Source organism: Candida oxycetoniae (assembly GCF_023343755.2).
Source record: "Candida oxycetoniae strain CBS 10844 chromosome Unknown scaffold1, whole genome shotgun sequence".
NCBI lineage: Eukaryota > Fungi > Ascomycota > Pichiomycetes > Serinales > Debaryomycetaceae > Lodderomyces > Lodderomyces oxycetoniae.
Window position 1 is genome coordinate 65,744 of NW_026055370.1, and position 27,742 is coordinate 93,485.

General features: G+C 38.2%; 10 protein-coding genes across 10 annotated transcripts; 6 read left to right on the top strand and 4 right to left on the bottom strand. All coding sequences in view use genetic code 12, as the record gives it.

Annotated features, from left to right (window-relative positions):
- Nucleotides 1–109: 109 nt before the first annotated feature.
- On the top strand, nt 110–5,245 carry SRB8 (Srb8p; the record flags this gene model as incomplete). The annotated part of the gene is made up of 1 exon (XM_049322650.1): nt 110–5,245. One exon carries the CDS (start codon nt 110–112, stop codon nt 5,243–5,245), a length of 5,136 nt encoding a protein of 1,711 aa, XP_049181246.1.
- A 431-nt stretch (nt 5,246–5,676) lies between these two features.
- KGF56_001520 (Zn(2+) transporter) lies at nt 5,677–7,725 on the top strand (the record flags this gene model as incomplete). The annotated part of the gene is made up of 1 exon (XM_049322652.1): nt 5,677–7,725. One exon carries the CDS (start codon nt 5,677–5,679, stop codon nt 7,723–7,725), a length of 2,049 nt encoding a protein of 682 aa, XP_049181247.1.
- Nucleotides 7,726–8,053: 328 nt separating this feature from the next.
- ARG8 (acetylornithine transaminase) lies at nt 8,054–9,451 on the top strand (the record flags this gene model as incomplete). Its single annotated transcript, XM_049322653.1, has 1 exon — nt 8,054–9,451. One exon carries the CDS (start codon nt 8,054–8,056, stop codon nt 9,449–9,451), a length of 1,398 nt encoding a protein of 465 aa, XP_049181248.1.
- An 884-nt stretch (nt 9,452–10,335) lies between these two features.
- Nucleotides 10,336–11,529, top strand: PPG1 (putative serine/threonine-protein kinase; the record flags this gene model as incomplete). Its single annotated transcript, XM_049322654.1, has 1 exon — nt 10,336–11,529. One exon carries the CDS (start codon nt 10,336–10,338, stop codon nt 11,527–11,529), a length of 1,194 nt encoding a protein of 397 aa, XP_049181249.1.
- Nucleotides 11,530–12,174: 645 nt separating this feature from the next.
- KGF56_001523 (ubiquitin-like protein) lies at nt 12,175–12,396 on the bottom strand (the record flags this gene model as incomplete). The annotated part of the gene is made up of 1 exon (XM_049322655.1): nt 12,175–12,396. The coding sequence occupies one exon, from the start codon at nt 12,394–12,396 to the stop codon at nt 12,175–12,177; it is 222 nt and encodes a 73-aa protein (XP_049181250.1).
- A 187-nt stretch (nt 12,397–12,583) lies between these two features.
- On the top strand, nt 12,584–17,035 carry SSK2 (mitogen-activated protein kinase kinase kinase; the record flags this gene model as incomplete). Its single annotated transcript, XM_049322656.1, has 1 exon — nt 12,584–17,035. One exon carries the CDS (start codon nt 12,584–12,586, stop codon nt 17,033–17,035), a length of 4,452 nt encoding a protein of 1,483 aa, XP_049181251.1.
- A 532-nt stretch (nt 17,036–17,567) lies between these two features.
- Nucleotides 17,568–17,936, bottom strand: IMG2 (mitochondrial 54S ribosomal protein mL49; the record flags this gene model as incomplete). Its single annotated transcript, XM_049322657.1, has 1 exon — nt 17,568–17,936. The coding sequence occupies one exon, from the start codon at nt 17,934–17,936 to the stop codon at nt 17,568–17,570; it is 369 nt and encodes a 122-aa protein (XP_049181252.1).
- A 209-nt stretch (nt 17,937–18,145) lies between these two features.
- CSR1 (Csr1p) lies at nt 18,146–20,503 on the bottom strand (the record flags this gene model as incomplete). Its single annotated transcript, XM_049322658.1, has 1 exon — nt 18,146–20,503. One exon carries the CDS (start codon nt 20,501–20,503, stop codon nt 18,146–18,148), a length of 2,358 nt encoding a protein of 785 aa, XP_049181253.1.
- Nucleotides 20,504–22,801: 2,298 nt separating this feature from the next.
- KGF56_001527 (uncharacterized protein) lies at nt 22,802–23,851 on the top strand (the record flags this gene model as incomplete). The annotated part of the gene is made up of 1 exon (XM_049322659.1): nt 22,802–23,851. The coding sequence occupies one exon, from the start codon at nt 22,802–22,804 to the stop codon at nt 23,849–23,851; it is 1,050 nt and encodes a 349-aa protein (XP_049181254.1).
- A 126-nt stretch (nt 23,852–23,977) lies between these two features.
- On the bottom strand, nt 23,978–26,476 carry KGF56_001528 (uncharacterized protein; the record flags this gene model as incomplete). The annotated part of the gene is made up of 1 exon (XM_049322660.1): nt 23,978–26,476. One exon carries the CDS (start codon nt 26,474–26,476, stop codon nt 23,978–23,980), a length of 2,499 nt encoding a protein of 832 aa, XP_049181255.1.
- Nucleotides 26,477–27,742: the final 1,266 nt, after the last annotated feature.

Sequence of the window (27,742 nt, forward strand, 5' to 3'; positions counted from 1 at the left end):
GTATTAACTAGGGAGTTGGTATAAAGGGACTAAAGTTGTTTCAGGATCATTACAAGCTACTGAGGGATTACGAGGCAGGTTTGGTGGACATTAAGGGATTGAGGGAACTATGTCGAGCAAAACCAAGAGTCGAAATAAGTTGCTATCGTCTCATAAAAGCACGTCGCTTAGTAATTTCTCGACAAAAGATGAATTGTTAGCATTGAAGTATCTGATGGATAAGCCCGCGTTACCTATATATCCCTTGGAGGATTTATGCAGCGGCGGCAGTGGGAATGGGGGTGGGAGCGTTAGCAGTGGTAGTGGCAGTGGCATTAGTGGAGGAGGGGGAGGAGGAGGAGGAGGAGGAGGCGGCGGCGGCACCACCACCGTTAGTAGCACCCGCTCTCCTAAACCATCAAGAAGCTCGTATGAAGTAAAGTCTGTAAGCTCCAATGAGCTCACATACCCGGACTTTATACCGTGGAAGGACCATACTCAATTACCCAAAAATCAACAGGTTCTGGAGCACCAGAACTTGGATAATCCATCACATCTCACAAGAGGTTTTGTTGAAAATCCTCATGTTACAAACGAGTACTGTTCAGCTCGAAATTTGCTTCAAGCGACCCTTTTCTCATCGACTGAAAACTGCGCTACTGTGATAAACGAGTTGTCTCAACACCTTGCGAGCTCTTTCAAAGCAAGAAACGAGATTATCAACAAGATCAAATATGATTCAAATCATTTTCGAATACCGCAGAGAATTACATTAACGGCGTCTAAAAAGGAAAGTTGGTTTCGGGACTTGAGCAATCCTGGTATACCTTTGCAGAAAATCGGCGAGAAGATTCCCCATGGTATTAGAAACAAGGTTTTGTTGGACTCTTTGAGTTCGAAAAAAGTGCCCATCGATAGAGCTTTGTGGTTCACTAAATGCGTATTGCATGGAGAGTTGTTATCCTTAAAGAGAAAGTATTATTCACGTGCAAACACGAATTTAAACATGACTGACTCGTCGTTGACTTTTCCTCAATCATCTGAGATGACTAGTGTGGAAAAATACGAACTTCATTGGTTACAGGACTGGACGCAACAGGTTGCGGACTATATGTTTCGTTTTGCAAAAGAATTGAGCAAAATTTCCAACTTTGAAAAGAAAGAGTCTTGCATGAGAAAGCTAAATTATCTTTTAGATCTTTTTCGCTCATTTTACGTGGAATCACTTATAGATAAGCCATTTTTCCTTTCAATGCTTTTGAAACCTTTGAAAGAAGATTTGCCTCTGGATTCTCAATACATCAAAAAGCTTTTACGTAGAGGAAACAAAGACTATGTGGAAGAAGAGGATGATTACGAAGAAGATGGCGAAGAAGAAGAAGATGATGATGATGACGAAGAAGAAGAAGGTGAAGGTGAAGGTGAAGGTGAAGGTGAAAAAGAAAAAATTGATGTTGCAAATGATAGAGGAAAAGGTAATCAAAAAAGGAAACGAGTAAGGAAGAAAGACAAGCTAAAAATTGATCTACATTACGAGCAGCGTCTCCTTGCGCTAACCTTTGTTAAAATGTTTTGGAATGATCTTGTTCAGTATGATTATCTAGCCAAGGAGTTGAGTGAGTTGCTATTACTCAACCACTTTTTCCTAACAAAACTTTCCTATTTTGTAGCACTGGACTTGCCAGAACAGTTTCGGTCGAACTTGATCAACTTGATAAGTGATTCAACAGTCTATTTATTCAAGCTCAACACCAACTTTTTTGTGATACCAGAAACATGGTTGTTTACGGGGACGTCCTTGTCCAAAATATTATCGGAGCATATTGAACATTCAGATGAAACAACGAAAAATAAATTCAAAGATCAATTGGAATTGGTAAAGTATCGCAATGAGAGTTTAATATTGAATATGAAAAATTTGCAACCTACGCTACAAGACTCCAGGAATGGAAAACTTAATAGCGACAACAATGATAATGATAATAATAATAATAACAATAATAACAATACCAATAATAGTAATAAGCGTGTCCCAGTTCAACTGTTGGAGGATGTGAAAATTGGAAGGAAGTCCTCCAACAATGTGGTGTTTCAAATAGTGGAAAGTTTAGATCGTCTTCGGTTAAATGAGGACCTAGCGCGGTTGTTGAGACCTGATGGTTTCAATGCGAGTGATAACGATTGGAAGCTAAACTTACAACTTGTATTGACCTGGTGTGTATCCAGATGGAGGAAGAACTGGCCCGAACAAAATGTCAATATTTTAATTGTTTGTAAGTTTTTGAAAAAATGTGTTCTTCAACCTTGTTCTGACAAGTCATTGAGATCCGAACTTGAAAATGAAGTTTTGGAAATAATATACAGATTTGCTCAGGAAGATAATGGGTTAAAGTCAATTGATAAATGCAAATTGTTTGTCTTGATAAATGTAATGTACTCGTTGAAAATCATTACGATTTCATCTTACTTGAGAAAACTTATAGCATCAGGGGTGTTTTATCTCGCGCCAGAGGACGTGGCAGATTTTCTGCAGTTGCCATTGACAATAAAGACTCACTTGGACATTTTGCAAAACTTGCCCGTTATTAACAACAGGCAGTGCAACAACATTTTGAGGAAATGGAAATTACCAGGAGTTGGCTCTAATGAGAAATTGGACATTGCAAAAGCATGTTTGAAAGAGGAATTGCTCGATAAGATTATGAAAAACCAATTTGATTCGCTTTCCACTAATTGGAAGGATGTTACTAAGTTGTTAAACGTAGGATCAAGATTTTTTTTGGTCAGTTGGTTTACAAACGAATTAGAACTGGATATCAAATGTACTTCAAAATTGATACACTTTACTCCTGCTGTCTTGGTTGCCTTGTATCAATTCTATGCAATCTGTAACAATCTTGCTATGTTTTTTGAGGTTGTAGTCCAAATGATTCTTAGAAATGATAGTGGAATAATATTGGTTTACCTAGATGAACTATACTTTATATCTCGATTGGTCATGAAGCATTTCAAATTGATTAGACAGTTTGTCAATCCCGCAACCAACATCACAGCTTTGAACCTATTTAGATTGATAATCCAGAACTTCAAGGATTTGGAGAAAAGGGAATATAACTACTTTGACTTTAATCAAGTTTGGAAGTTTATTGATAGTGTTGTTGTCGATAAAGCAGATCATTCTCGAAAGAAAAGAAAGATTGATGATTATCCAGGGACTTTTAGGTTGTCTGTGTCGTCTTCGCGTGGAGAAAACCTAGAAACTCCTATGCAGATAAACACCGTTGATTTATCATCAGCTGAAAATAAGCAAAGGGAAAACTATAGCACATCAGACTTTTTAGAAGATTTGGCACTTTTACGTGATCATAAAGTCAAGGAGCTTCTGCTCGATGATCTTGATGAGTTTGAGTTAAAAGAGGATACAAGCTTGGGATTAATGGAGCTTCTTCAGACGTGGTACACGCAAATTGAAAAAAAGTTTTCTTCAAAAGAACAAAAAGAAGAGATAAAAAGGGTGAAGCTTTTGAAAAGTGTCATGGCAAAAGCAGATAATCTGATGGAAGTAAAGGAGAAGTTGAAACTGTTTTTGTTGGAATTAATTCAGCGATCTGGTACAGAAAGGGAAAAGACAGTTTTGATGATCAACAAACTAATTGTTTTTGACATAATTTCTGTTGGTGAAGTAGTTTCCATTATGAAGTCGTCTGTTGCTTGTGACATATTGTATGCAATGCTTTTCGACGATGGGTCATTCGCGTCCACATCCACGTTAACGGCGGCGCAGAAGGAATTGTTAAATATAAGTATTGGGTTGTTCAAACAAAGGAATAGAAAGACCTGCATGGAATTGATTCTGAGTAGTATTTTGTTAAAGGGTGACCTATGTATTATGAGGGGTGAAACGATAAGTCTCAAAAAGCCCGTTATAGAGTATCTTAGTCAGTGTGTTGCGATTGATGCCCCAAATATGTACAATTTACTTTTTGCAAGGTTGGAAAAGAAGAAGGAGTTTGTGCAAATTGTTAATCCTTTATTGGGGAAAACACAAGATGAATATATTTCGAACTTGGAGGATCTAGAAAAGGAATTTGAAAATGTGAATGTGTTTAATCTAAGAGTGTACCAAATATTACTTAGTAGGCTTTGTGATGAAACCTTGACTTTGGATGTCGACAAGAGAAAACGTTGGGAAGATTTTGTAATCAAGGTATTGAGCAGTGCACTGTCCAAGATTATTAAAACCAGAAAAATACACCTTCTTGATATATTTGAATTCTGTCCTTGGGAGTACAAAGCGATTGTGCTTGAAAAAATTGAGGATATATTCTTATCACAATCAAAATTTGACAATGAAGTTCCCAGTCTTGTTATCAACAAACATGAGTCGTTAGCAATAGTTGATCAATTGTTCACTACGTTTTTGTTCTACCCCATGGGAAATGTCGAGAGTTGCAAAGAATTTGTCCAAAACTTTTCAACGTACAGCAGGAAGGTACAATCTCTACTAAATTCGTCCTCACAACAATTGAATGGCCCACAAGAAAATGTTGATCATTCGTTGTCCATTTTGTTGAAGATACTTATCATCCACAAAACAACATTGTGCCGCTTTATAGGTTGTCACAGTACCGAGGAAAGTGTAATAACTCTAGTTGGGAGCTTGGTTGATATTTTGAAACTGAAATACTTGTCGAATTTCAAAGACAAATTGAGAGTACTTTTTTATGATTTGCTTTTATTGATGAAGTCTTTGGTGACAGAAGAGGCGACATCTAACCTTGACTTTGATGTGCAAACCTTACCCGAGCTTTCCAACCAAGATCATTTCGGTGATCTGCGAATGGTTCAAAGTGCTGTGGATAGTTCCACCAGCACCGTGCAAGTAAGACAACTATTTGACTTGCCTGAGTTTAGCGATAAAAGCGTGTTCAAGGACGAAATCAATGACAGTAGCTTGATTGCATGCTCGATAATGCTTGAACGCGACGAGCTCAATCATGGAGGCGATATACACGTGTGCAACAACAGTGGTATCAAAGTATGTTCCTCAAATACAAACTCATTTGGAATTCCATCATTTATGGGGAACATCTTAAGCACAGGCAAACTGAGAGGAGACCAAACAAAGAGTTGTTCTAATACTACAAAGCCGTTTAAAATGAAAAGTTATGAGCTTTTGGAAGACACTACAACCACTAGCATCAATGATGCGTGTGTGAATTTACTGCTTTTCGATTCATTCTTGACCAGGGAGAATCCTTTGTAGAGAATAGTTGACCGGGGAACTTGACCAGGGGGACTCTTTATAGAGAACACCTCGTCATGGGACGCTTTATGGAGAACACATGACCAGGGAGAACCCTTTCTAGAGAATACTTGGACCTTTTTTATTTTATAGCTTTTTGGTTTGTTCAACCATGTATAGTCTATTATATGCTTTCTTTTTGGTTTGTTCAACCATGGTTAGTCTATTACATGCCTTCTTTCTATATTGTTCAACCATGTATAGTCTATTACATGCTTTCTTTCTGTATTGTGTGAATAAAACATAGTATATCAATTTCGTTCTAGCGTGTTTTTTTTTTTCATCATCATCTCATTTTGGTATTTATTAAAGAAGGATTTATATAAAACAGACAGGGTCACAGGTCCTAGTTGCTAGCTTCAAGTTGAGGTCTTTATAAGGAGAGAAGGGATATGAATGGTGGTAATGATGATGCAGATGAAATGCTGGATAGTGGCTCGAGCATAAGCCTTGAGTTGAATGAAGAAGCTACTACCCAACCAAATGGAATATTAATCACGCTTGAACCATCTGCTTTTGATGAAAACGTTTCAATTGGTAATAAAACACAATGTGGGGTGACAGACAAGGATAAAAATGGCGGAATTGGGTTTCTAGCAAGTGCCAACTTCTCAACCGACTCAATTGCCAATTTCTCAACCGACTCAATTGCCGATGCTACAATATTGGATAATAATAATAATAATAATAATAACCTACAAACAATCAATGTACAAACGCCCAAAAGATTTAGCAACTCGCTATCAAATCTATCATCTTCACCTCAGTTGGCGCCGTCTTCACAATACTCTTCCCATTCCGGCCGCTCAAGACCATTGTCGGCATTTTTAATGGACTCTGCTAATTTCATAAAGGAGGATGGTTTAGAGAATAACGAAGCAGACACCACCGCTTCATATGCAAGAAACTCATTTCTGGGTACCGGTACCAGATTGGACTACTCACAATCTCAGCAGCAATACGCAATGATGAATCCAGAGCAGCTGAGTGGCCAAAACCACCGTTCACCGTCTTCTCCAACAAGATCAACCTCACCTGTACGAATCACTCGACAGTATAGGGCCAAATCACCAGTGCGAAGGAGTTCTTCGCCAAGGAAGTCGAAACCATTCAATTTCCAGCCACAGGAATTGCTGATTAACAGTAATAGCTCTAATCAGTCGCTACATGTAAAACCAGCTCACAGGAAAGGTCACAAGTACAAGCACTCGTCAATTTCAATGAATTTATTTCAGGAACCATCTCCAGCTTCCATCACTGATACTCAGCTAAAGGCTATACCCGACCTGTACCCAATTCCAAACTATAAAGAAGCTTTTTCCTCGATTACAAAAAATCAAAAGTTGAGGTTACTATGGGTTTCTATTCATTTTGTATCATCTATTATTGTTTTCATTACAGGGTACAAACTAGGACAAAGTTCCTTATCAACATTAGCACACTTGATTTTTTACGACTCCTTGGGGTCCTTATTTATTGTTCTTGTGGACGTGATGGCGAACTTTGAAGTGTGGGGCAATTCCTCGATTGCCTATCCTTTCGGTTTAGAGCGTCTCGAAGTATTGGTTGGATTTGGATTGAGTGCGTCATTGGTGATGCTTGGGTTTGATTTGCTCAGTCATTTTATGGAGGAGTTTGTTCTTTCTTGGGTTTCTCATGATAATCATACAGAACACGAACATTTGTCGCATCATGTGCATGAAGAAGATCTGGGCTCGATAACTAATGTTTTTGCTTATGAAACTGTTTTACTATTCACACTAGTGGTGTCGTTAATTTCTTCAAATTTGATATTGGCGTACGATCGGATTAATGAATTATTGAACTCACCCGAAAAGAAACCGTATTCAAATGGTATGACTCAGAATGTTTTACTAGAGCAGCAGCAGCAGAAACAACAACAACAACAACAAAAGGAGATGAAGGAATGGCGAATTTTCAAAGTTATTAGCGCCTGGAGAAATTATCCAACGCATTTGGTCACAATAACATATACCTTGTTTTTGGTAATTATACCATTAGTTCCCGAAACTTTAATCAAAGATTTAGCTTATGACATGAACAAGTGTGCAACTTTTCTAGTTGCCAGTCTACTATGCTACAATGGATGGAGTCTTGTCAAATCCCTAGGGGAGATTTTATTATGTGCTTTTCCTTATTCTGATTATCAGTATAGTATAATCAAGTCTAGAATAATTGAGCAAATTTTAGAATTGGACTATTTTAGAAAGGAGTACCATATTAAGAAATTGGTTGTGACAAAATTCAACTACAACTTATATGTTATTGGTGTATCAATCGAAATGAAAGGAGCCGATACTGATGAAGAAGCCAGAATGAGGTTTGCTGTTAATAAAGTGATTAGAAATGAAATCAAAGGATTAGAAAACGGACTCAGAGAGTTGAATCTAGAGACTACTATAACTATTGATAGATTCTAAAAATAAATCAAAAGAAAAGAAAATGGTTACTTGCTGTGATTTGTTCCTTCCCTTAATTTATACAAACCGCGAATTTTCATGCTGTGAAAAGGGTATTTGTTCTCAAAACGAGACTCATTTCAATGAGCTGTTATCAAACTAGTATAGCAAAACCCCAGATTTGTCCGAATCGAGTAAATGTTTATTTTTTTTTTTGGTATATGAGTCAAATTAGCCGCTTGGTACCAGTAGATTAAAAATATTCAATGGGAATGGTTTTTTTTTTTTCAAGAGATGCCTTCTATAATTTTTTTTTTTTTTTTTTCCATTTCAAATCTGACGATTCAAGATGATGAGGTTAGTATCGTATGGACAGGTAGTTGGCTCTATAAGGAATGCTTTAGCCAGCCATAGCAGCAGCAAATCAAGTTTTTTGTTTTTATCCACGTCTAGCAAATTGTCGCAGCGTGGTAATAAAGTCAATTTTCAAGAATTTCCCGATGCAGGTTCTGAGTCACATAGTGGACAATTTATTGAAAAAGTTTCTAAACCATATTCCGTTACCACATACTCACGCCCCAGTCTTATTTTGACTCACGGTAAGGGTTCACATATATTTGATTTGGAAAACCGTAGGTACATAGATTTTACAGCAGGTATAGCTGTTACATGTTTAGGTCATTCTCATGAAGAAGTCAGCAAGATAATCAAGGACCAAGCAGAGAAACTTTTGCACTGCTCTAATTTGTATTACAACTTACCAGCTGGTGAGCTAGCTAGAAAATTGGTTACAAAGACGCAAGAAATGGGCGGAATGTATGACGCAGCGAGGGTATTTTTATGTAACTCTGGAACCGAAGCTAATGAGGCTGCAATGAAATTCGCCAGAAAGTATGGGAAAATGGTTGGTGGTGATGAAAAAATTGAATTTATCACTTTTGAGAATTCCTTCCACGGTAGGTCTATGGGTGCATTATCTTTGACTTCCAATCCAAAGTACCAACACCCGTTTGCACCTTTGATTCCAGGAGTAAATGTTGCTAAACCGAATGATATAGAGAGTGTTAAAAGGGTGCTATCAAAGGAAAAGACTTGTGCAGTTATAATAGAGCCTATTCAAGGAGAAGGCGGAGTAAACACCATTGACAGCGACTTTTTGATCCAATTGAGACAATTGTGTAATGAGAACGATGTTGTATTGATATATGATGAAATACAATGTGGATTAGGCAGAACCGGTGCATTGTGGGCACATTCGCATTTACCTAAGGAGGCGCATCCTGATATCGTCACGATGGCGAAGGCTTTGGGAAATGGATTTCCTATTGGAGCAACCATGATTACCGAGAAGCTAGAAAAGGCATTGGCTGTTGGTGATCATGGCACCACATACGGAGGCAACCCCTTGGGTGCTAGAATTGGCGCTTTTGTTGTAGATGAAGTTTCCAAACCGGATTTTTTAAATAAAGTACAAGAAAAGTCAAATTTGTTTTTTGAAAAATTATCAAAGCTTGGTCAAGAGTTTCCTGAAAAGATTACCAAAGTTAAGGGCAAAGGTTTATTGATTGGTATACAGTTCAAAGATGATGTTGATATTAATGAGATTGTTAGAAAATGCAGAGAGTGCGGATTATTAATAATTACTGCTGGAATGAATACAATCAGATTGGTGCCTGCTTTGAATATACCAGACGATGTTATAAATGAAGGTCTTGCGATTTTAAAACACTGTATAGAGACAAGCTAACTTTTAGACACTCTCTAGACACTATCTAGACACTATCTAGACACTATCGAGCAAAGCGAGATAGTGGATCAGCACTTAATAGCAACAAGATCGACACTATCGAGCGACACTATTGACCGACAATATTCAGCGACACTATTGTGCGACACTATCTCGCTTTGCTCGATAGTGTCGTACTGCTTGATAGTGGAGAAAGATTGACTAGCAGAAAACTAAAGATGCACATGACCATAGCCCATATGTGTCATTAGGAACTGTGCTCTACTATTTTATCATATATATCGATCCTCCTTTTTTAGACCCCTTTTCTTTTTTCTTGGTCTATTGATTTCGCAGAAGTACCATTTTGTCGAGTACAATAATATCTTAATTTCCTTTAACTAACTCTATTCTTCAATTTCCTTCAACTAACTCTATTCTTCAATTTCTTTCAACTAAATTTATTCTTCAATTTCCTTCAACTAACTCTATTCTTCAATTTCCTTCAACCAACTCTATTCTTCAATGTCTTGTTATATTCAAAACGAATAGAAAAAGAATTAAATAAAAAGAAAAGAGAAAAAAAAATTTCCGCGCGGCTCGAAATGTCAATTGATACTAAATAGTAAAAGGGTACAGATTGGAAAAGGACAGCAGATTTCTGGTATATCTAAGTTTAGTGTAGGCTCTAAGCTCGAAGGTCAAGGAATAATAAAAGCGAGACTTCTGGTTGGTTAGTCTTTGCATCAGAGATAGTCGAATCGTGGTTGGCGAGTGTTTATTTGTTTTCTTTTTCTTTTCTTTTTCTTTCTTTTTTTTTTTGTTAGAACCCTTTAATCCTAAATTAGAGAAAAGAGGGAGGGACGACCCACAAGTTGAATCTGTATGTTCTTCCAAGAGGAGCCATGACAGTTCCATTTAGCATACCGACGTCTGATCTTGATTACTGTTTAGAGCAGTTGCTTGAGCATAAACCTCCTAAGATTTTGCCTCCGGAAACTATACATCAGCTATGTCATATTTTAAAAACCCAGCTTTTAGCAGTACCGAACATTATGTCGCTACAGTCACCCATTTCCGTTGTTGGTGATATACACGGACAGTACCATGACTTGTTGGAAATTTTCAGAATAGGTGGATCTCCGCCAAATACAAATTATTTATTCTTGGGGGACTATGTTGATCGCGGCTACTATTCGGTTGAAACGATATCCTTGTTACTAGTGTTGAAAATACGATATCCCAATAGGATCAGTTTGATTCGAGGGAATCATGAATCTAGGACTATCACCACAAACTATGGCTTCTACACGGAAGTGCTAAACAAGTATAATGGCTCATCGGATGTTTGGGCCAATATTACTGATTTATTTGACTATTTACCATTAGGTGCCACAATCGATGGCACCATATTTGCATGTCATGGTGGGTTATCCCCCAGCTGTCAACAGTTGGACCAAATACGGGCAATAGATCGATTTAGAGAGATTCCACATGACGGAATAATGGCTGATCTTGTATGGTCGGATCCCGATGTCGAAATAGTAGACTTTAAGCTAAGTCCAAGGGGTGCCGGGTATCTTTTTGGAAGCGATATTATGAACAAATTTTGTAACGATAACAATTTAGTGCAGATGATTAGAGCGCACCAGCTTTGCAATGAAGGATACACTAGCTACTGGAAAGGAAAGTGCTTGACTGTTTGGTCAGCGCCAAACTACTGCTATCGATGTGGCAATAAGGCCAGTGTATTGGAGATATTACATTCCAACTATACAGGTAAAGCAGAGACGCTGATTAGGCTGGAGGGGGAAGTTGAAGTTGATGGTATGCTGGAGTCTACTACCTCCTTGTATGATCAGCACAATTTCCGCTTTGACAAGCAGAAATCACAAGTAGACCAAGGAGTGTTGCCGGGACAATTTTTCAATATCTTTGAAGCTTCGAAAGAGAATGATGAGGATACAATCAATGGGAAAAGTGTCAATGGAATGAATTCCAGTGATGGTGGAGAGCTCAAGAGTGGTAAGAATAATGATTTTTTTGCTGCATATTTTTTGGAACGGCCTAGGAGACAGCATGTGGAGTATTTCTTGTGACACTGACACTATCTACACTATCTACACTATCGACACTATCGACACTATCGACACTATCGACACTATCGAGCGGAGCGAGATAGTGGAGCAGCATTTAATAGCAACACTATCGACACTATGGAGCGAGATAGTGGAGCATTGACTGCCACCAATACTGCGACACTATGGAGAGGAGCGAGATAGTGAAGCGGCACCTAATAGCAGCACTATCGACACTATGGAGAGGAGCGAGATAGTGGAGCAGCATTTAATAGCAACACTATCGTCAGTATCTTGCTCTGCTTGATAGTGGAGAAGCACTAGCTACTATCGACACTAGCTGCCACCGACACTCTTGACTTATACCACTTGTTGTTTTGAAAAGTCTTATTTCGATAGGTCTCGCTTCGCTCGCTAGTGTCCGTGGCAGCTAGTGTCCGTGGCAGCTAGTGTCCGTGGCAGCTAGTGTCTGTGGCAGCTAGTGTCCGTGGCAGCTAGTGTCGATAGTAGCTAGTGTCGATAGTAGCTAGTAGCTAGTGTTGCTCCACTATCTCGCTTCGCTCGATAGTGGAGATAGTGGCGATAGTGGTGTCGTGGTGTCGTTATAGATCTTTTTTCTTCAATGTAATGTATTATATAATCTTTCTATATAGAGTTTTTCTATGCTCATACATAATAAAGTTCAAAATTAAAACCATCATGAACTTCATAATCCTCTAAAGTAATATGGTCCTTATAAATTTGGTGACCCTTTTTCAACACAAGTTTGTCAAAAGAGGTTCCTATTTGTAAGGATAACACTTTTTTTAAATCTTCGATTGTATCTGTAGGTAAACATTTTACTTTTATTTTTTTACCCAATCTATCATTAACTTGTACTTGTATCATTGTGGTGGTGTTGGTGGTTGATGGTTGGTGGCGTAGATGGGTGAGCCACGGCGATGGCGATGATTCATTTGCTCAATTCTTTTTTTATCAAGAAAAAAAAAAATCGGTGCGAATGTTGATGCGCATATCGAGGGTGCACCAAAAAGGGTTGAGTGGGATTTTTATCGGAAAAAGTTGAGAAAGGGTAATGACTGGCTCGAGTGGAGAAGAGGATCTCAGTAAGGAGACACCGGTAGCGTCGGATACTCTTTATGAGCAAGCCAACCTGCAACAACAACAACTGGAACAACAACAGCAACATCTGCTGCTGCAATCATCAGTAGCGTCTTCCTCTTATAGCTCAAGGAAGAATAGCAATGCTTCGAACTCGAATAAGAACAGAAGTAGTACATCTTCATCGTCGTCAACAGCTCCAATTCGTCCACCTTCTTTGTTACGTGCTCAGACGGCTAACAATGTATTAGCAGTACTGACAAGTACGACACCCAAGTCACACCAAGGCCATAGATCATTGAGCAATAGCGATAACGAGTTTTCATCGCAATCGCAACAAAAGTCGGTCTTGTCCAACAAGAATTTCCACTCACCAAGAAGCCCGTCTTCGGCTCAAAATGCTTCTGGCAATGGCAATGGCAATACCAATACCAATACCAATACCAATACCAATACCGGCACGGTAGCAAATTTATTTACACATTCACATCCACTTCCACATTCATCAATTGGCCGCTCATCGAGTAGTTCTGTTATAAGGACAAGGTCTAAATCATCAGGACACCACGACTTGATTCAACAGAATGCACAATATTTGGCTCAGGAAAAGTCATACTTGAAAAAGTTGAAAAATCAAATGGCTGATGACTACTATACCAAGGGGATATCTGGAGCCTCTGGCAATGATGAAGATGGCGGCGAAAGCATCCCTGAGGAATACGAAGATGAAGATGAAGATTACGAGAACAACACGTTTTTTGACGGCGATAGTGCACAATTGTTAGCAACAATTGATGACGATAAGTACCAAATTGACTATAGTATAGCTTTATCCTTGATGAAAAACTCTAGTGTCAATTTGAAAAAGATTACTAATTTCCGCAACAAGGAATCAGATGACGACCCGGCAATAATTGAGAGATTGGACTGGCAATCAATGCTAACCTCAGTTTTAACTGGTGACGTTGTTCGCTCGGAAAAGACGAAAATAATCAATAATCGTAATCCAGATAATCCTCTTGAAGGATATTTTCATGCAACGTCGAAAGAAAACATTTGGTCTGGAATACGAGCCAAGATATTCAACAGAACCGAAGATGATCAAAGGAAAATAGTCGCTTATAGGCGAACCTTGGTGGAACAGTTAATTGAAGATATTATGCAATTCGAAGTTGATTATGATAATCACAATGGCAAAACGATACGAGATCAAGTGGAATCGATACTAAATCGTTATGACGAAGCGTGCAATTTGTGGAGAAATTTAGAGGAAATGCGTACCGATAAGCCAGCTTGTCGTAGTGAAGAATTTCAAAACAGAATAGATGCATTAACTGCATGGCTAACCATTACCGATGCTATCAACCGAGAAACACAGGCTTTGAGAATATGGATAGGAAATGACGAACTAGATATTTCCAAGTCTCCGGTTGAGATACCATTAGATACGTCGCAGTCCTTGACATCAAATAGCAAAATTGTCAAGAAAATATTTGGCGAGGATAACAAGTCATTGGCTGAACGATTAATGAAAGAAAAAGATGTTCACACAATTTTCCAAAAACGAATCTTTAAACCGATTTCTCCTTGGATGATAAAGTCGAAAGATACTTATATCAAATTGGGCCATATGTTTGAGATAATGAAATTACCAGATTACCTTCATGATTTAATTCAGATTTGTATTATTCCTATGAAATTGATAAAAGAAATAATTAATGTGCGATTAGGGTATGCCATGAAATTGCCAGACCCAACATTAATGATGATTGATCAGATGCTTGAAGACTTTAAATCCTATATTACCATTGCATTGGAAGTCAAGCTGGGTATACAAGAGTATAGAAAACCAGACTCAGAAAGGAAGTGGTTACTTGGTGATTTGTTTGATGCGGAGATTAGTGATTTCGATAAAGTCTTATTAAAGTCCATAAGGTACTACTTACTACTTTCAAATAAAAAGTTACTCGATAGCTCAAGATCCCCAACCAATTTTCGAACATTTAAAGAACCAGAAGAGTTGGAAGAGACATGGAACTTCTTAAAGTCATTGGGCTATTACATCGATGGTGGATCAGCTGTTGTTGCTGGGGAAATTGCCTCTTTAACACTGCGTTTGAACCTGAGGCTTTTGGCATATTTTAATCATGCAATTAGGAATCCAGCCTATAACGGTGAGCCTGGTGACTTGGTGAGATGGTATAGTGCCACATTAGACAATTTTGGTCAAACACGTCGAAAATTAGCTAGATTTACTGGTGACATATCCAGATCCTTCACAAATTCAATAGTATTGGAAATACCCTACCACCAACCACATAAAAACAATACAAAAATCTTGCTCGATATCTTAAGGGCCACAAATCATTTCTTGGTTTTTACAAATACCATTGAATCTCAGGGAACATATTTTTTTGCTAGCCCCGAACTTGCCGGAAATGAGCAAGAAATACTAAAGATTTTGAATGGAGCTTATGTTGGTTTGGAACCTAACAATAGAGAGTCGACTTTTTCGTCGTTGCTTAAAATGCTACAGATTAGTGAACTGTTTTCAGACTATAATCAATTAGAAGATTCCACTGAAGAAGCATACATTATAGCACTTTGTCCGATGAAACCAATTGTTTGGGAGGGTACCGTAGTCAATGTAAATATCGAGTCAGTTCCAATCATTGATTTGAAAAATGGACAATTATTGATAATTACGAAATTGCCACATTACCTGTTGCATTTGATACGAGACAAATTTTTGGATATTGCAAGTGAAGTGTTTCAGACTGAAAGCGAAACAAAACCTCTTGAGCAAAGGTGCTCGTTGGCAAAAGTGCACAAAGAGTTATCAAAGACAAATCGAGCATTTTTTCGCATGAGTTTAAGTGTTTTGGACTCGGTGAAGATTGTCCTGGCCCAATTCAAGGCTTTGGACACAAGAGGGGATAGCCAAGCAGTTATCAACAATTATTTTGTATTTGCTCGTGATTATGCAAAGAATGCAACCAAAAGCCTTAACGCGTACGGTAAATCGGCGGTTATCTCAAAGATGATCCAGCTAGCAATAGATTGGGTGAGTTTTATATGTGATGATTGTGTTCCCACGGATAGAAAGACATTTAGATGGTGTGTTTTGGCATTGGAATTTGCCATGGACATGACTCGTGGGGTCAACATCTTATTTTTGAACGATGAACAGTTTGGCAAGTTGAAAATCAAGGTTGCTAGATGCATGTCATTGTTGATATCTCACTTTGATATAATGGGAGCCAGATCTAACGAGGCTGAAAAGAATAAATTGTTGAAATGGTCATCTCAGCGACAAAATATAGAGAGTTCTCTGAATGATGAGTATGCGCATAAGCTTTATCACGAGGGAGTTATGCAGCAAATTGCAGAGATTGAAAAGTATAGAGAAGAATTACTGAATGAGTATCAGTCTACTGGAAAGGTTATTGACAATAGCGACATGGAGTACCAATTTGTTACTTTATTAGCGTCATCGTTCTCGAGTGTTTCGATCAGGTGGCAGAAAGGTAAATACATCGGAGGTGGAACATTTGGACAAGTATTCTCTGCTGTCAATTTGGATACTGGTGGAATTATGGCTGTCAAGGAAATTAGATTTCACGATAGTCAATCAATCAAGAGTTTGGTACCGCTGATAAGGGAAGAAATGACAGTTTTGGAAATGTTGAATCACCCTAATGTAGTACAATACTTTGGTGTTGAAGTGCATCGTGATAAAGTTTATATCTTTATGGAATTTTGTGAAGGAGGATCTTTGGCTAGTTTACTTACCCATGGTCGCATTGAAGATGAGATGGTGATACAAGTATACACATTACAAATGTTGGAAGGATTGGCGTATTTACATCAATCTGGTGTAGTCCATAGGGATATTAAACCCGAGAATATTTTACTTGATCGCAATGGAGTCATAAAGTTTGTTGATTTTGGAGCTGCAAAAGTTATTGCAAATAGTGGAAGAACAAGAGTATCCACTATGTCGATTCGTCCTGCTCCTCCTGAAGCTAACAAACCGAATGTAAACACAATGACTGGTACTCCAATGTACATGTCTCCAGAAGTGATTACTGGGGAAACGAATGATAGAACTGGTGTTGTTGATATTTGGTCTTTAGGATGTTGTGTTTTGGAAATGGCAACGGGAAGAAGACCATGGGCCAATCTTGATAATGAGTGGGCAATTATGTACCATATTGCTGCAGGTCACAAACCACAATTACCGTCACCGGACCAGTTGAGCGAGCAAGGAAGAAAATTCTTGTCGGCTTGTCTTGAACACGATCCTACAAAGAGACCAAGCGCAGTTGAACTTTTGAATACCCCCTGGATGGTTTCAATTAGACAATTGGCATTTGGTGGAGGGTCTGAATTTAGCACTCCTTCGTCAGAGAATGGGACCATGTAAAAGAGTACTACTTCCACTACTACTACTGCTGCTACTGCTGCTACTGCTACTGCTGCTGCTACTGCTACTGCTATTGCTGCTGCTGATACGATTAGTTTTTTTTTGTATTCTTTTCTTGATATGTATTTTTCAATGTATTTGTATATATAACAGTTACATACTAAAAACAAACAAAATCGGTGATTCATTTCTCTATCTACAACATGGGCTTCAAACCCGGTGATTCAACAACCAACACAAAAACTGTCAGTGTCGGTGGCAGTCAATGCTCCACTATCGAGCAGAGCGAGATAGTGTAGCAGTATCGGTGGCAGTATCGGTGGCAGTCAATGCTCCATTATCTCGCTCTGCTCGATAGTGTCGCAGTATTGGTGGCAGTCAATGCTCTACTATCTCGCTCTGCTCGATAATGTTGCAGTGTCAGTGGCAGTCAATACTCCATTATCTCGCTCTGCTCGATAATGTCGCAGTGTCAGTGGCAGTCAATATTCCATTATCTCGCTCTGCTCGATAATGTCGCAGTATTTGTGGCTCATTTCTTGGTTTCACTCTCCAAAAAGCTAGTAATATCTCGTACTACATCGCCTTTGATGTTAAGTATCCCAGCAGTTTGGTTCATTGTTATGCGCAAACCAGGCTGGAATTTCAACAAATCATCTCTAAGTTTGTGCAAATCTCCTTGTATACGCTTAATCTCCGTCGTTATCTTCGTATTCTGTACCTTCTTATAAACGGGCCAATGGTGGAACTTGGTTTGTGGAATATAGTAATTTTTTTTGCCAAATCCGTTATTAGGAAGGTCCTTGTGACTTATCGAGGAAATATCCTGAAATGTGTACCGCACTACTTCAGGTTTAGGGGTATTAATAGCAGCTTTGAGCACCGCACTTGTTGGTTTCATGGTGATTATAAGGGAGTCTGAAAAGGTATTGGTTATTGAAAAATTTTGATAATTGCAAACTCCATCATTTTTTTTTTTCTTTTTTTTATGTATGGGGGTGCTACCATATGTTTGATGTCTGTCTCCCTTCAACAAAGAGTCTTAGAGATGAGGTACAATATGAGTTATGGTAATGCAAAAGTTTCAATTTGTTTGGCTTATACAGTTTGTTACACGCTCTTTGGCTCAGATTTCAAGAGATTCATATTGATCTGTGGCCTATTTTGCTCTCGTGGATGATTTCTTTGAAGATGACGTTCAAGCTCATATTTTTTATCAAATAATGTACCGCATTCTTCGCAATCGAATTTCTTTGAATGTATCTTCATATGTTTTGTGAGATTGGAACTTTCACTGAAACTCTTGGTACACCCTGGCCATTTGCATTTCAAAGGCTTCTCTCCAGTATGGACTCGATTGTGGATGGATAATGAACTGCTTGTAGCAAACCTTTTACCACATACACTACAAATGAATGGTTTCTCACCTGAATGTATTCGTATATGTTGTTGTAACATTGTTTCCACTGCAAATGCGGAACCGCATATGTGGCACTTACAGGGCTTGTAATTTGTGTGCACATGGATATGTCTATATAGTTTTTGACGTTGAGTAAATATTTTACCATTATGTCTTTTGCAACCTATCCAACGACATCCATAGGTTGACTTTCCTGAACCAATGTGGTCATTAATAATGTGCTCTTGAAGGTCCCCTTGGGAGTTATGGCAGGTGTTACATGGTACTACTTTCCCATCCTCTCCCGTGTACACATTCCATTGGCAACGAAACTCGGGTGCCGAGGCGCAGCATCCGGAAGCAAATGAAACCGTGTTAGCACCAGGGCCTTTTCCCTTTTCCTTTCCCTTTCCCTTTTCCTTTCCCTTGGGCGATATTTTCATAGACGTGATATTTAACTCATTAGTTGATGGGCTCGTAGACAAAGACCTCACCTCAGCGGGCAGTTCATTGGCTAAATTTATGCTTGAAGAAGAATACGGACTCAACACATTTACATTCACATTCAGATTCAGATTCACATTTGCTTGCAGTGGCAATGTTTGCAAGTTTATATGAGGACGCTTATGAGTTTGCAAATGGCCCCATAAAGCATCAAGACTCTGGTCCGAATAGTTACAATTGGTCCATTCGCACTGATAAGATGTAGACTTTTCAGCACAAATAAAATCATGGCTTAGATGATTTCCCATATGATCCATGAAATCTTCATCGCTCACTTTTTTAAAACAATGCTCCCATTGGCAAGGGTACTGCAATGAAGAGGATGCAGCTATTTCAGAGTTTGATTGAGGATTTTGCCCTTTTGCGTTAGTGGTGTTGTTGTCGTTGTCATTGTCGTTGTCGATCATACTGTTAAAGTTATTGAACTGAACTATGAAATCAAAATCTGACATAAAGCGATCATTTTTAGAAGATAGATTTGTGCTATTTGGAATTGTTGTATGGAAACATGATTGATGGGTATGATGACGCTTACTCGACTTCTCCACATCCTCCGGGTGGCATGCATGAGGGAAATGTATTTTGAAATCATTCTGAAATTCTCGTTTCGCCTTTTTTAGTGAGCGCCCTGTATCTTCTTCTTCAAGGCTTGTAGTAGATTGCATTTGTAAATTTTGATTAACGTTGTTAATCAAGTTTTCAAAGATGGGACGCTTTGACATTTGAAAATCACAGAGGTTGTCCTTGCTGGAGTGCACTGGCGAGTTTGCTCCGTTAAGATTGCAGTTTAATTCAGTGCATGATGATCCGTTGCCGTTGCTGTTGGCGTCTATGTCTGGACAATTTGGATCATTGCAGCATTCTATTTTCTCATTCAAGCGGCACTCGTTTAGTACTCCGTTATTTTGAAAAGTGTAGTGGCGACCTAAACTCGTTTCGGCACTTCCAGGTAGTGCACATTCGATATTGTCACAGCAGATACTAGCAATTTCTCCAAGTGACAGCTCACTGCATTCGGGATGATGGCATTCAGCATTACATTCCTCTGAAGTTTTGTTATCGTTGCAATTCAAAAAGAAGCAATCATCCAAATCTTCACAAAACACATCATTGCAGCGAGCAATGTTGTCGAGTTCTGTACAAAACTCGTCCCTATTCAAATTTGACGCCTGAGGCTGCGTAAGTTGGACTTGATGTGTAGCGTCGGTATTGGTATTAGTATTGGTAGTTGTTGATGTTGTAGTTTCTTGTTGCTTTGTAGCGAATGATCCGTATGAGCTAAAATGGGGGTCGTGGTCATGATTATGGATATGACCGTGTATATGAGTATGGTTACGATGTAGATGTATATGTCCATGAACATACCCATGTGTCAAGACTTGAGACTCAAGCATAGGTGCAACTGTACCGGAAGCGGTGAATTCTGTACCGATATATGTATTTGCCGAGGACGATGCCTCGGATAAAGTGATTGAATCATTATCGGTCAGCGACAATTGGGATTCCGCCATTATTACAGTGGGTTTGTTTCTTTGCATTATTACAGTTGGCTTGTTTCTTTGCATTATTACAGTGGGTTTGTTTCTTTGCAGCGAAAGTAAACTATCATTTTCTTCAATAATACTCGGGTTTGACATAGTTTACTACACCACCAAGGAAAAAGAATCAAGAATGGGATGAATAATGGAAAAATGAATACCCCTTGAAAAAAAAAAAAAAAACAATATAAAAAAAGAAAATTCTCTTAAAATTCCAATAAAGAAGACCCCCCAAGTGAGTTGACCTTTTTTTAATACACTAGTCTTTCTCTCAATAAACCGAATCTACTTTAGCTATAAGGGAGTATTGTTGTAGAAAGAATGTAACTTGGGTAGCGATGTTCATGATGGAAAATCCAAAAAAAATTTGCAATCACCTTGGTGGTTATAAAATGCAGAGAAGGTCGCATTTTATAATTTGTGCAACATGTTACAAAGATCACGTGAAAGTGTACACGTGATAGTGTACACGTGACCTTTGTAGGAAAAAAGCAACCCAAAAAAAGAATAAAAGAAAAAAAAAGGAGGGGAAAGAAAAGGGGGAAAAAAAGAGAGAGAGAGAGAGAGAGGATCCAATTAGTGTAGGTAGGACAGAAAAAGAAAGGGGAGAAATAGAGTTATAATTAGCTAGCACACTGGCCGCCACCGATACTATCGACACTATCAAGAAGAGCGAGATAGTGGTGCACACTGGCCGCCACCGATACTATCGAGCAGAGCGACACTAATGAGCAGAGCGACACTATCGAGAAGAGCGAGATAGTAATGCACACTAGTTGCTACCGACACTCTTGACTTATACGTCTTGTTGTTTTGAAAAGTCTTATTTCGATAGGTCTCGCTTCGCTCGATAGTGTGCTCCAGTTCCCTTGGCACCAGATACAAAGTTATAGTATTGCATTTGATTTTCTTCCTTTTTTCTTCTTTTTCTTAGTTTAGTGCGTTTTATATCTCACCACCGTTTTTACATTTGTTATTAGATTCCCCTTTTAGGAAAGCTCGATAAAAGAAACAAACAAACAACGACAGCGAAAACAACTAAAAGCACCCAGTATCATAAACTAAATCAATTCAAGAGAAAAATATTTACAAGATCAAGACCTCAAGTAACAACCATCAACAAAAAGAACCTCATTATAGATTAGAGTGATATAATAGTAAGTAACTGTGTAAATAAGACTGATTAGTAAGTAGGTGTAAATAGGAAAGAATATAGATAAGAAACAATAAATAGTATGTATATATAAGAAACAATTAGTATATATATAAGAAACAATTAGTATGTATATATAACAATTAGTATGTATATATAACAATTAGTACGTATATATAACAATTAGTACGTATATATAAGAAACAATACCTAGCAGGTATATATAACAATTAGCACGTATAAGCAAGAAACAAATAGTATGTATAAACAAGAAACAAATAGTATGTATAAACAAGAAACAATAACTAATCAAGACGTATCTCCAAACTGTGGATTACTCTTTTCCTTTAAAAACGTGTTTATTAAAAAGATTGATAGGATACATAAACCGCCTCATGTAGTTTGCATTGCGTTGCTACCAACATATTTTTTCTTTTTTTGATGCTATTGTTATTCAACCTAAAACCCCTAGAATACTTTATGAGCTTTAGGTTTCAACTAACCAAAAAAAATAAAAATAAAAAAATAAAAGAGAGTTCAGGGTTGAAGAGGTGGGGTTTATTAGTTATGAGTTACCCTTGTTTAGTTTGGTAATAAATTAAGACTAGAGTAAAAAGGGTAATATCAAAATAGGTTGATTTGATAATATCTTTTCCCAAAATAGTATTTAGTGGACTTTACTGAGATATTTTTTCCCGCGGTTTTGGCTTATCTCTTTATTGTTGGCGCCAATTATAGATAATATTCATGGCTCTTTTTGACAGGCTTGTCTATTTATAGTCAAAAGACCGGTTACCAATGCAGGGGAATTACTTGACAAAAGAACCAACAACAAACAAGTATTAGAGTCAGAATGTGAATCAATCACTACACAAGTATTAGAGTCAGAATGTGGGTGTCAACACTATCAATCTGCCTAGCTACTTTTGTTTGTATAAGATTTACTGTGCGTATACAATTAAAACACAAAATAATTTTTTCAAATTTTTCAAATGTACAATCGGTTGTTTACTCAACCGGTCGTACATTTGATTTACTCTTGTTGAACAATATGCTTTTGAGTTTGGACTTTATCATATAAATACATTGTAATTTCTTCATGAGCTCTTTAGGAATTTCTTTGGCAAATAGCAGTAAGCTAACCTTTTTGTTGACATCTCTCTCTTCTATATATGATTTTTAAACGAAGGAGGAGATCCAAAACAACATTTGGCTCATTTCAAGAAGCCTCAATTAAACGTGTCGCAAGTGCCCGAAACTTGTTCAGTTTGAAAAAAACTACCCCAACCGTTGCTTCGTTAAAAGACTTGTCGACCCCAGAATCAAAAGGTGATGAAATAACTTTATTTAGTAAAAATGCTTTGGTAACGCCGCAGACAGCATCGTCATCATCAACAACAACTGCAACAACAACTGCAACAACTGCAACATCGGTATTCGCAACACCGGTATTCGCGCCTCCTTTTTCTTCTCCTCCTTCTTCTCCACCACCACCTTCTCCTCATTCTCCCCAACTGAATGATGTTCCAGACACTAAAACTTTCGAAGACGACTCGCTATTGGATTTTTATTCACCAAGAAAAGCTGTTAAAATCGATCAAACATTCACTCTTGATTCAATATGTGCTAGTCTAGATAGACTAGACGTGGTGGATGAACTAGACGTACCTGCATCTCCCATATCATGCCACTCAAACACTCTAAGCGTATCATTTAATGACATCTTGAGCTCTTCCACAACAAGGCAAAATTCACTCACAAAGGACACAGAAGCAATGTCAATTACAAATGCAAATATACAAATATACCAACATGCACACGATAAATCGAAAAGTAACAATTTACGGTTGGTTAAAGATCTCTATTCTAGAGAATCTCCAAAAAAACTGTCCAAAGTTTCCTATCCCAATATTCATACTTACCTTGAGGAAGAGAATGAAAATGCCGGTTTTGACGAACTACATAGACTTGAAATGTTACTACTAGACGAGAAACATAAATATGAATTGAAACAACATAAACGTGAAATTAATATACTTCACGAACAATTGCGCACTCAAAGAATGTTGATTCATCAACTATCAGACAAGTTGCGTTCTTACGAGTCAGACTCACAATGTCTACTTCCACCATTTAAGGTAGTACAGAATAATTCGAGATCATCCATCTCTACCTCTACCAGAGACTCAATAATGAGTGCCAGCCTTTTGAAAAACTATTAGCGTCATTTTTACATTAATATGGTTTAGTTTTTTTTTTTTTTTTTTATTTTATTTTTTTTTTTTCGACACTTTATACTCAAAAGAAAAGTGTTTTAATTATACATGGTTTAGTTATATTGTTTCTAATTAGATCTCTTTGATTTCGTTTTCATCAGCTACAAGACCCATAACAACAAGAAACATGTTCAAATTATTCAACAAGTTTTGTTTCTTGTATGAGTTGGCCAAATCTTGACTGTTGATTGCTTTTGCCCTATTCATAACACCAAATATTTCATCTCTCAATTCATCAACGATAATTCGTTGGTGGCTCAATTTACCTCCTAACGACAAAGTTGCAAGGAACTGCCAAATGTAGTTTTCTCTTGACGAACCATCATCAACCTCGACTGGATTGGGTGGGAATATTGCAGCTATTCTAGACTCCAAGGCGGTGAAAAGCTCATCGTAACATGATGACCATTCTGATAAGTCCATCGCTGATATATGCCCTTCTCCAATAATCAACTCGGCACGCGATAACAAGGTAGTCAAAATAGTTAATCCAATCTTTGTAGTGGAAACAAATGGAACATTATTGTGCTCAATCAAGATCACCAACAAACCAATAATTTCATTGAGTTTAAAATCTAATATTGCATTCATCAAGACTTTTGAGAATGTCAATGAATACGCTTCAACAAGCATGAGAACCAGTTTGGGTAGCTTTTTATCTGCATAGGTAGTATAGGATCCATTCTTTATGACAGATAAATTTTCCAAATTCGATATAACTAGGGCAGCAATAGTTAAAATTTGCTCTCTGTTTAAAAATTTAAAAAGACGTGGTAAAATCCTCAACATCTTGTTGTAATTTAAGCATTGAATAAACGGGTTAACCTCGCTCTCTTCGTCTCCAGAAGATGACGTTTGTTCCAAAACCTTCATGGATTCCCAAAGCTTTGTAGTATCAATGTTTGATTGTGTTCTTGACTCACTTTCAACATTCATCAACTCAGTGATAATATTTTCCAAAATCTCTAAAATATCATTCCTAGAGTATTTTTTGGTATCTTCTTTTCTCTCGGTCTTGTTCTCCTTCTTTTCCCTTTCAGCAGCTTTGCTGATAATCTCCAATTGTTGTCTTGGCTTTTTACCGCTAGCAAAAGAAATCTTGCCCAAAGCACCCTCTTTAGCATATTGCTTAGGCTTTGGTCTTTCTTTAGCAACGGTAACAGCTTTTTGAACTTGTTGCTGCATTCTTTGTAATGCAACGTCAGCCCTTTTATAACGGCCACCTAATCTGTGTCCACTGTGATCCAAATAAGCCTGAGCAATTGAGTTGTTCTGTTGTTCTGGTGGAACATGTTGCTGAATTCCATTTACTGACTTGGGGTGAATTACTTTGTAAACTTGAGCATAAAAGTCTTCATTATAAGGATCCTCAGTGACAATTTGAGACAATTGAAATCTCGTAACAAAATCTTTATCCTTGGGGTTCATAATACCAGAATACCTCATAATTCTCAGTACTTTCTCCTGTCTCTTTGCCGCCTTCTCTTGTTGCTGAGGTTGGAGCTCTTGCAGACGTTGATGTAATTGGCCATGTACTTGTTGACGATGATGATTCTGATGATGATGATGCTGCTGCTGCTGCTGCTGCTGTTGCAAAGCATCGTGTTGTTGTTGTTGTTGATGATGATGATGATGATCATTGTTATGATGATGCAGCTGTTGTTGCATAGCCTCTTTGGAACCAAGCACAGGAAATAATGATAAATCAACTTTTTGTGTCTTTACTGGAGCTTGTGACTGAGAAACTTTCTTCTCTTCTCGAAGTTCCTCACCGCGAGGGTATTGCTGATTCTCTTGCTCTGGCAAAGATTGTTGCTGCGGTTGCGGTTGTTGGGGGAGCGGTTGTTGCTGCAATTGCTGAGGTTGCTGTTGAGGTTGTTGTTGTTGTTGAGGTTGCTGTTGCTGTGGGTGAGAGAAGTGATGAGCTTGTGAGATGGGAGCTTGCATATAAGCCATTTGTTGAGAAGATACTACACTTGGAAATCCAGGTTGATTGGGCATATAGCCACCCATCATATACCCATTGAACTGGGGTGGAATTGGTGGTGGTGGTGGTGGTGGTGGCATCATTCCAGGAATAGCATAGCCCTGGGATTGAAACTGACCGGGATGCTGTGGAAATGATTGATCAACAGCAGTCAACTGGGCCTCGATTTCCTCCAAGGAAAGGATCTTCTTTTCGGGAACTCGTTCTTTATCATTTTTGGCTCCCTTACTTGGTGCATTGGAAGCGCCCCATAACTCCTGCATGAATTCCTCGTCATTGGCTGGTGCACTTTGTGCTGCCTGTGCATAGCTCACGGCACCACTATGGTCAACTGGTGCTGCTCCTGCTGCTCCTGCTGCTGTTGGTGCTGCTGCTGCTGCTGCTGCTCCTGGTGCTCCTGCTCCTGGATCAGTGCCAAACTCAAAGTCCTTCCTAATTTCACTAGTGCTAGTTCCAAATGTCTCAGCATTAAACGCATCCTCTTCCTCTTCTAAACCATCATAAGTATTTTCAAAATCATACACTCCATCATCGGCCTTAAAGTCCGCCGGACGCTGCCTAGGATCAAATCCAAAAAACGACATTTAAATAATACTTGATTTTATCAAGATTAAACCAGACTTTCAGCAAAAAAAAGTTCCAATCTTTGATAGCAATACCTTTATCCTTAACCTAATAAATTGGTTCCTTCTTATTGATCGCGAATTTTTCCTTCTGTTGTTGACGTTGAAGAAAAAAAAAAGAAAAAAAATTATATGCAGAGCATTATATGGAGAGGAGGTATAGGTCAAGATGTTTGTTGCAAAGCTATAGACTATCGAGCTATAGACTATCGAGCAAAGCGAGATAGTCTATCAACTACACTAGGACTATTGAGCCCAGCGTGATAGCATATATCTACACTCTATTTCTACTCTCTATCTACTCTATCTACTCTATCTACTCTCTATCTACTCTATCTACTCTCTTCCTACTCTCTATCTATCCTCTATCTACTCTATCTACTCTCTATCTGCTCTATCTTCTCTCTTCCTACTCTCTATCTATCCTCTATCTACTCTATCTACTCTCTATCTGCTCTATCTTCTCTCTTCCTACTCTCTATCTATCCTCTATCTACTCTATCTACTCTCTATCTGCTCTATCTTCTCTCTTCCTACTCTCTATCTATCCTCTATCTACTCTATCTACTCTCTATCTGCTCTATCTTCTCTCTTCCTACTCTCTATCTATCCTCTATCTACTCTATCTACTCTCTATCTGCTCTATCTTCTCTCTTCCTACTCTCTATCTATCCTCTATTCACTCTTTCTATCGACTAAACTCGTTTCATTCGTCTAGTCTTCTTTTTTGCATCAATTTGTCTCAAACTCAATAATACTCCAAGTATTACTACCAACAACTCTACTTCTACACTCTCGAGCAAAGGGAAATACTCCATATCTACTCTCACCATCTACACACCATCTATACCCTCTCTTTTAAGTAGACTAGTTTCACTCGTTTAGTATCTCCCCTCTCCTCTCTTTTAAGTAGACTAGTTTCACTCGTTTAGTATCTCCATCTCCTCTCTCTATAGACTATCTTGCTTTGCTCGCTAGTCTATCTACTTACACTCTATCGACTAGACTCGTTTCACTCGTCTAGTCTTTTTCCCAACCTCATAAACTACATTACATAACTAGCAATACCGGTCTCGCTAATTTGTTGGGTTCCGTAATAGAGAGTAGACTCATCCCACTCGTCTAGCCGATAGAGTGTAGATAGAGAGAGACCAGTTGATGAAAATCAACTGGTGGCTACAATAATCCTGGTCTTTAATTATTATGACAAGTGTTGCTCAACATATT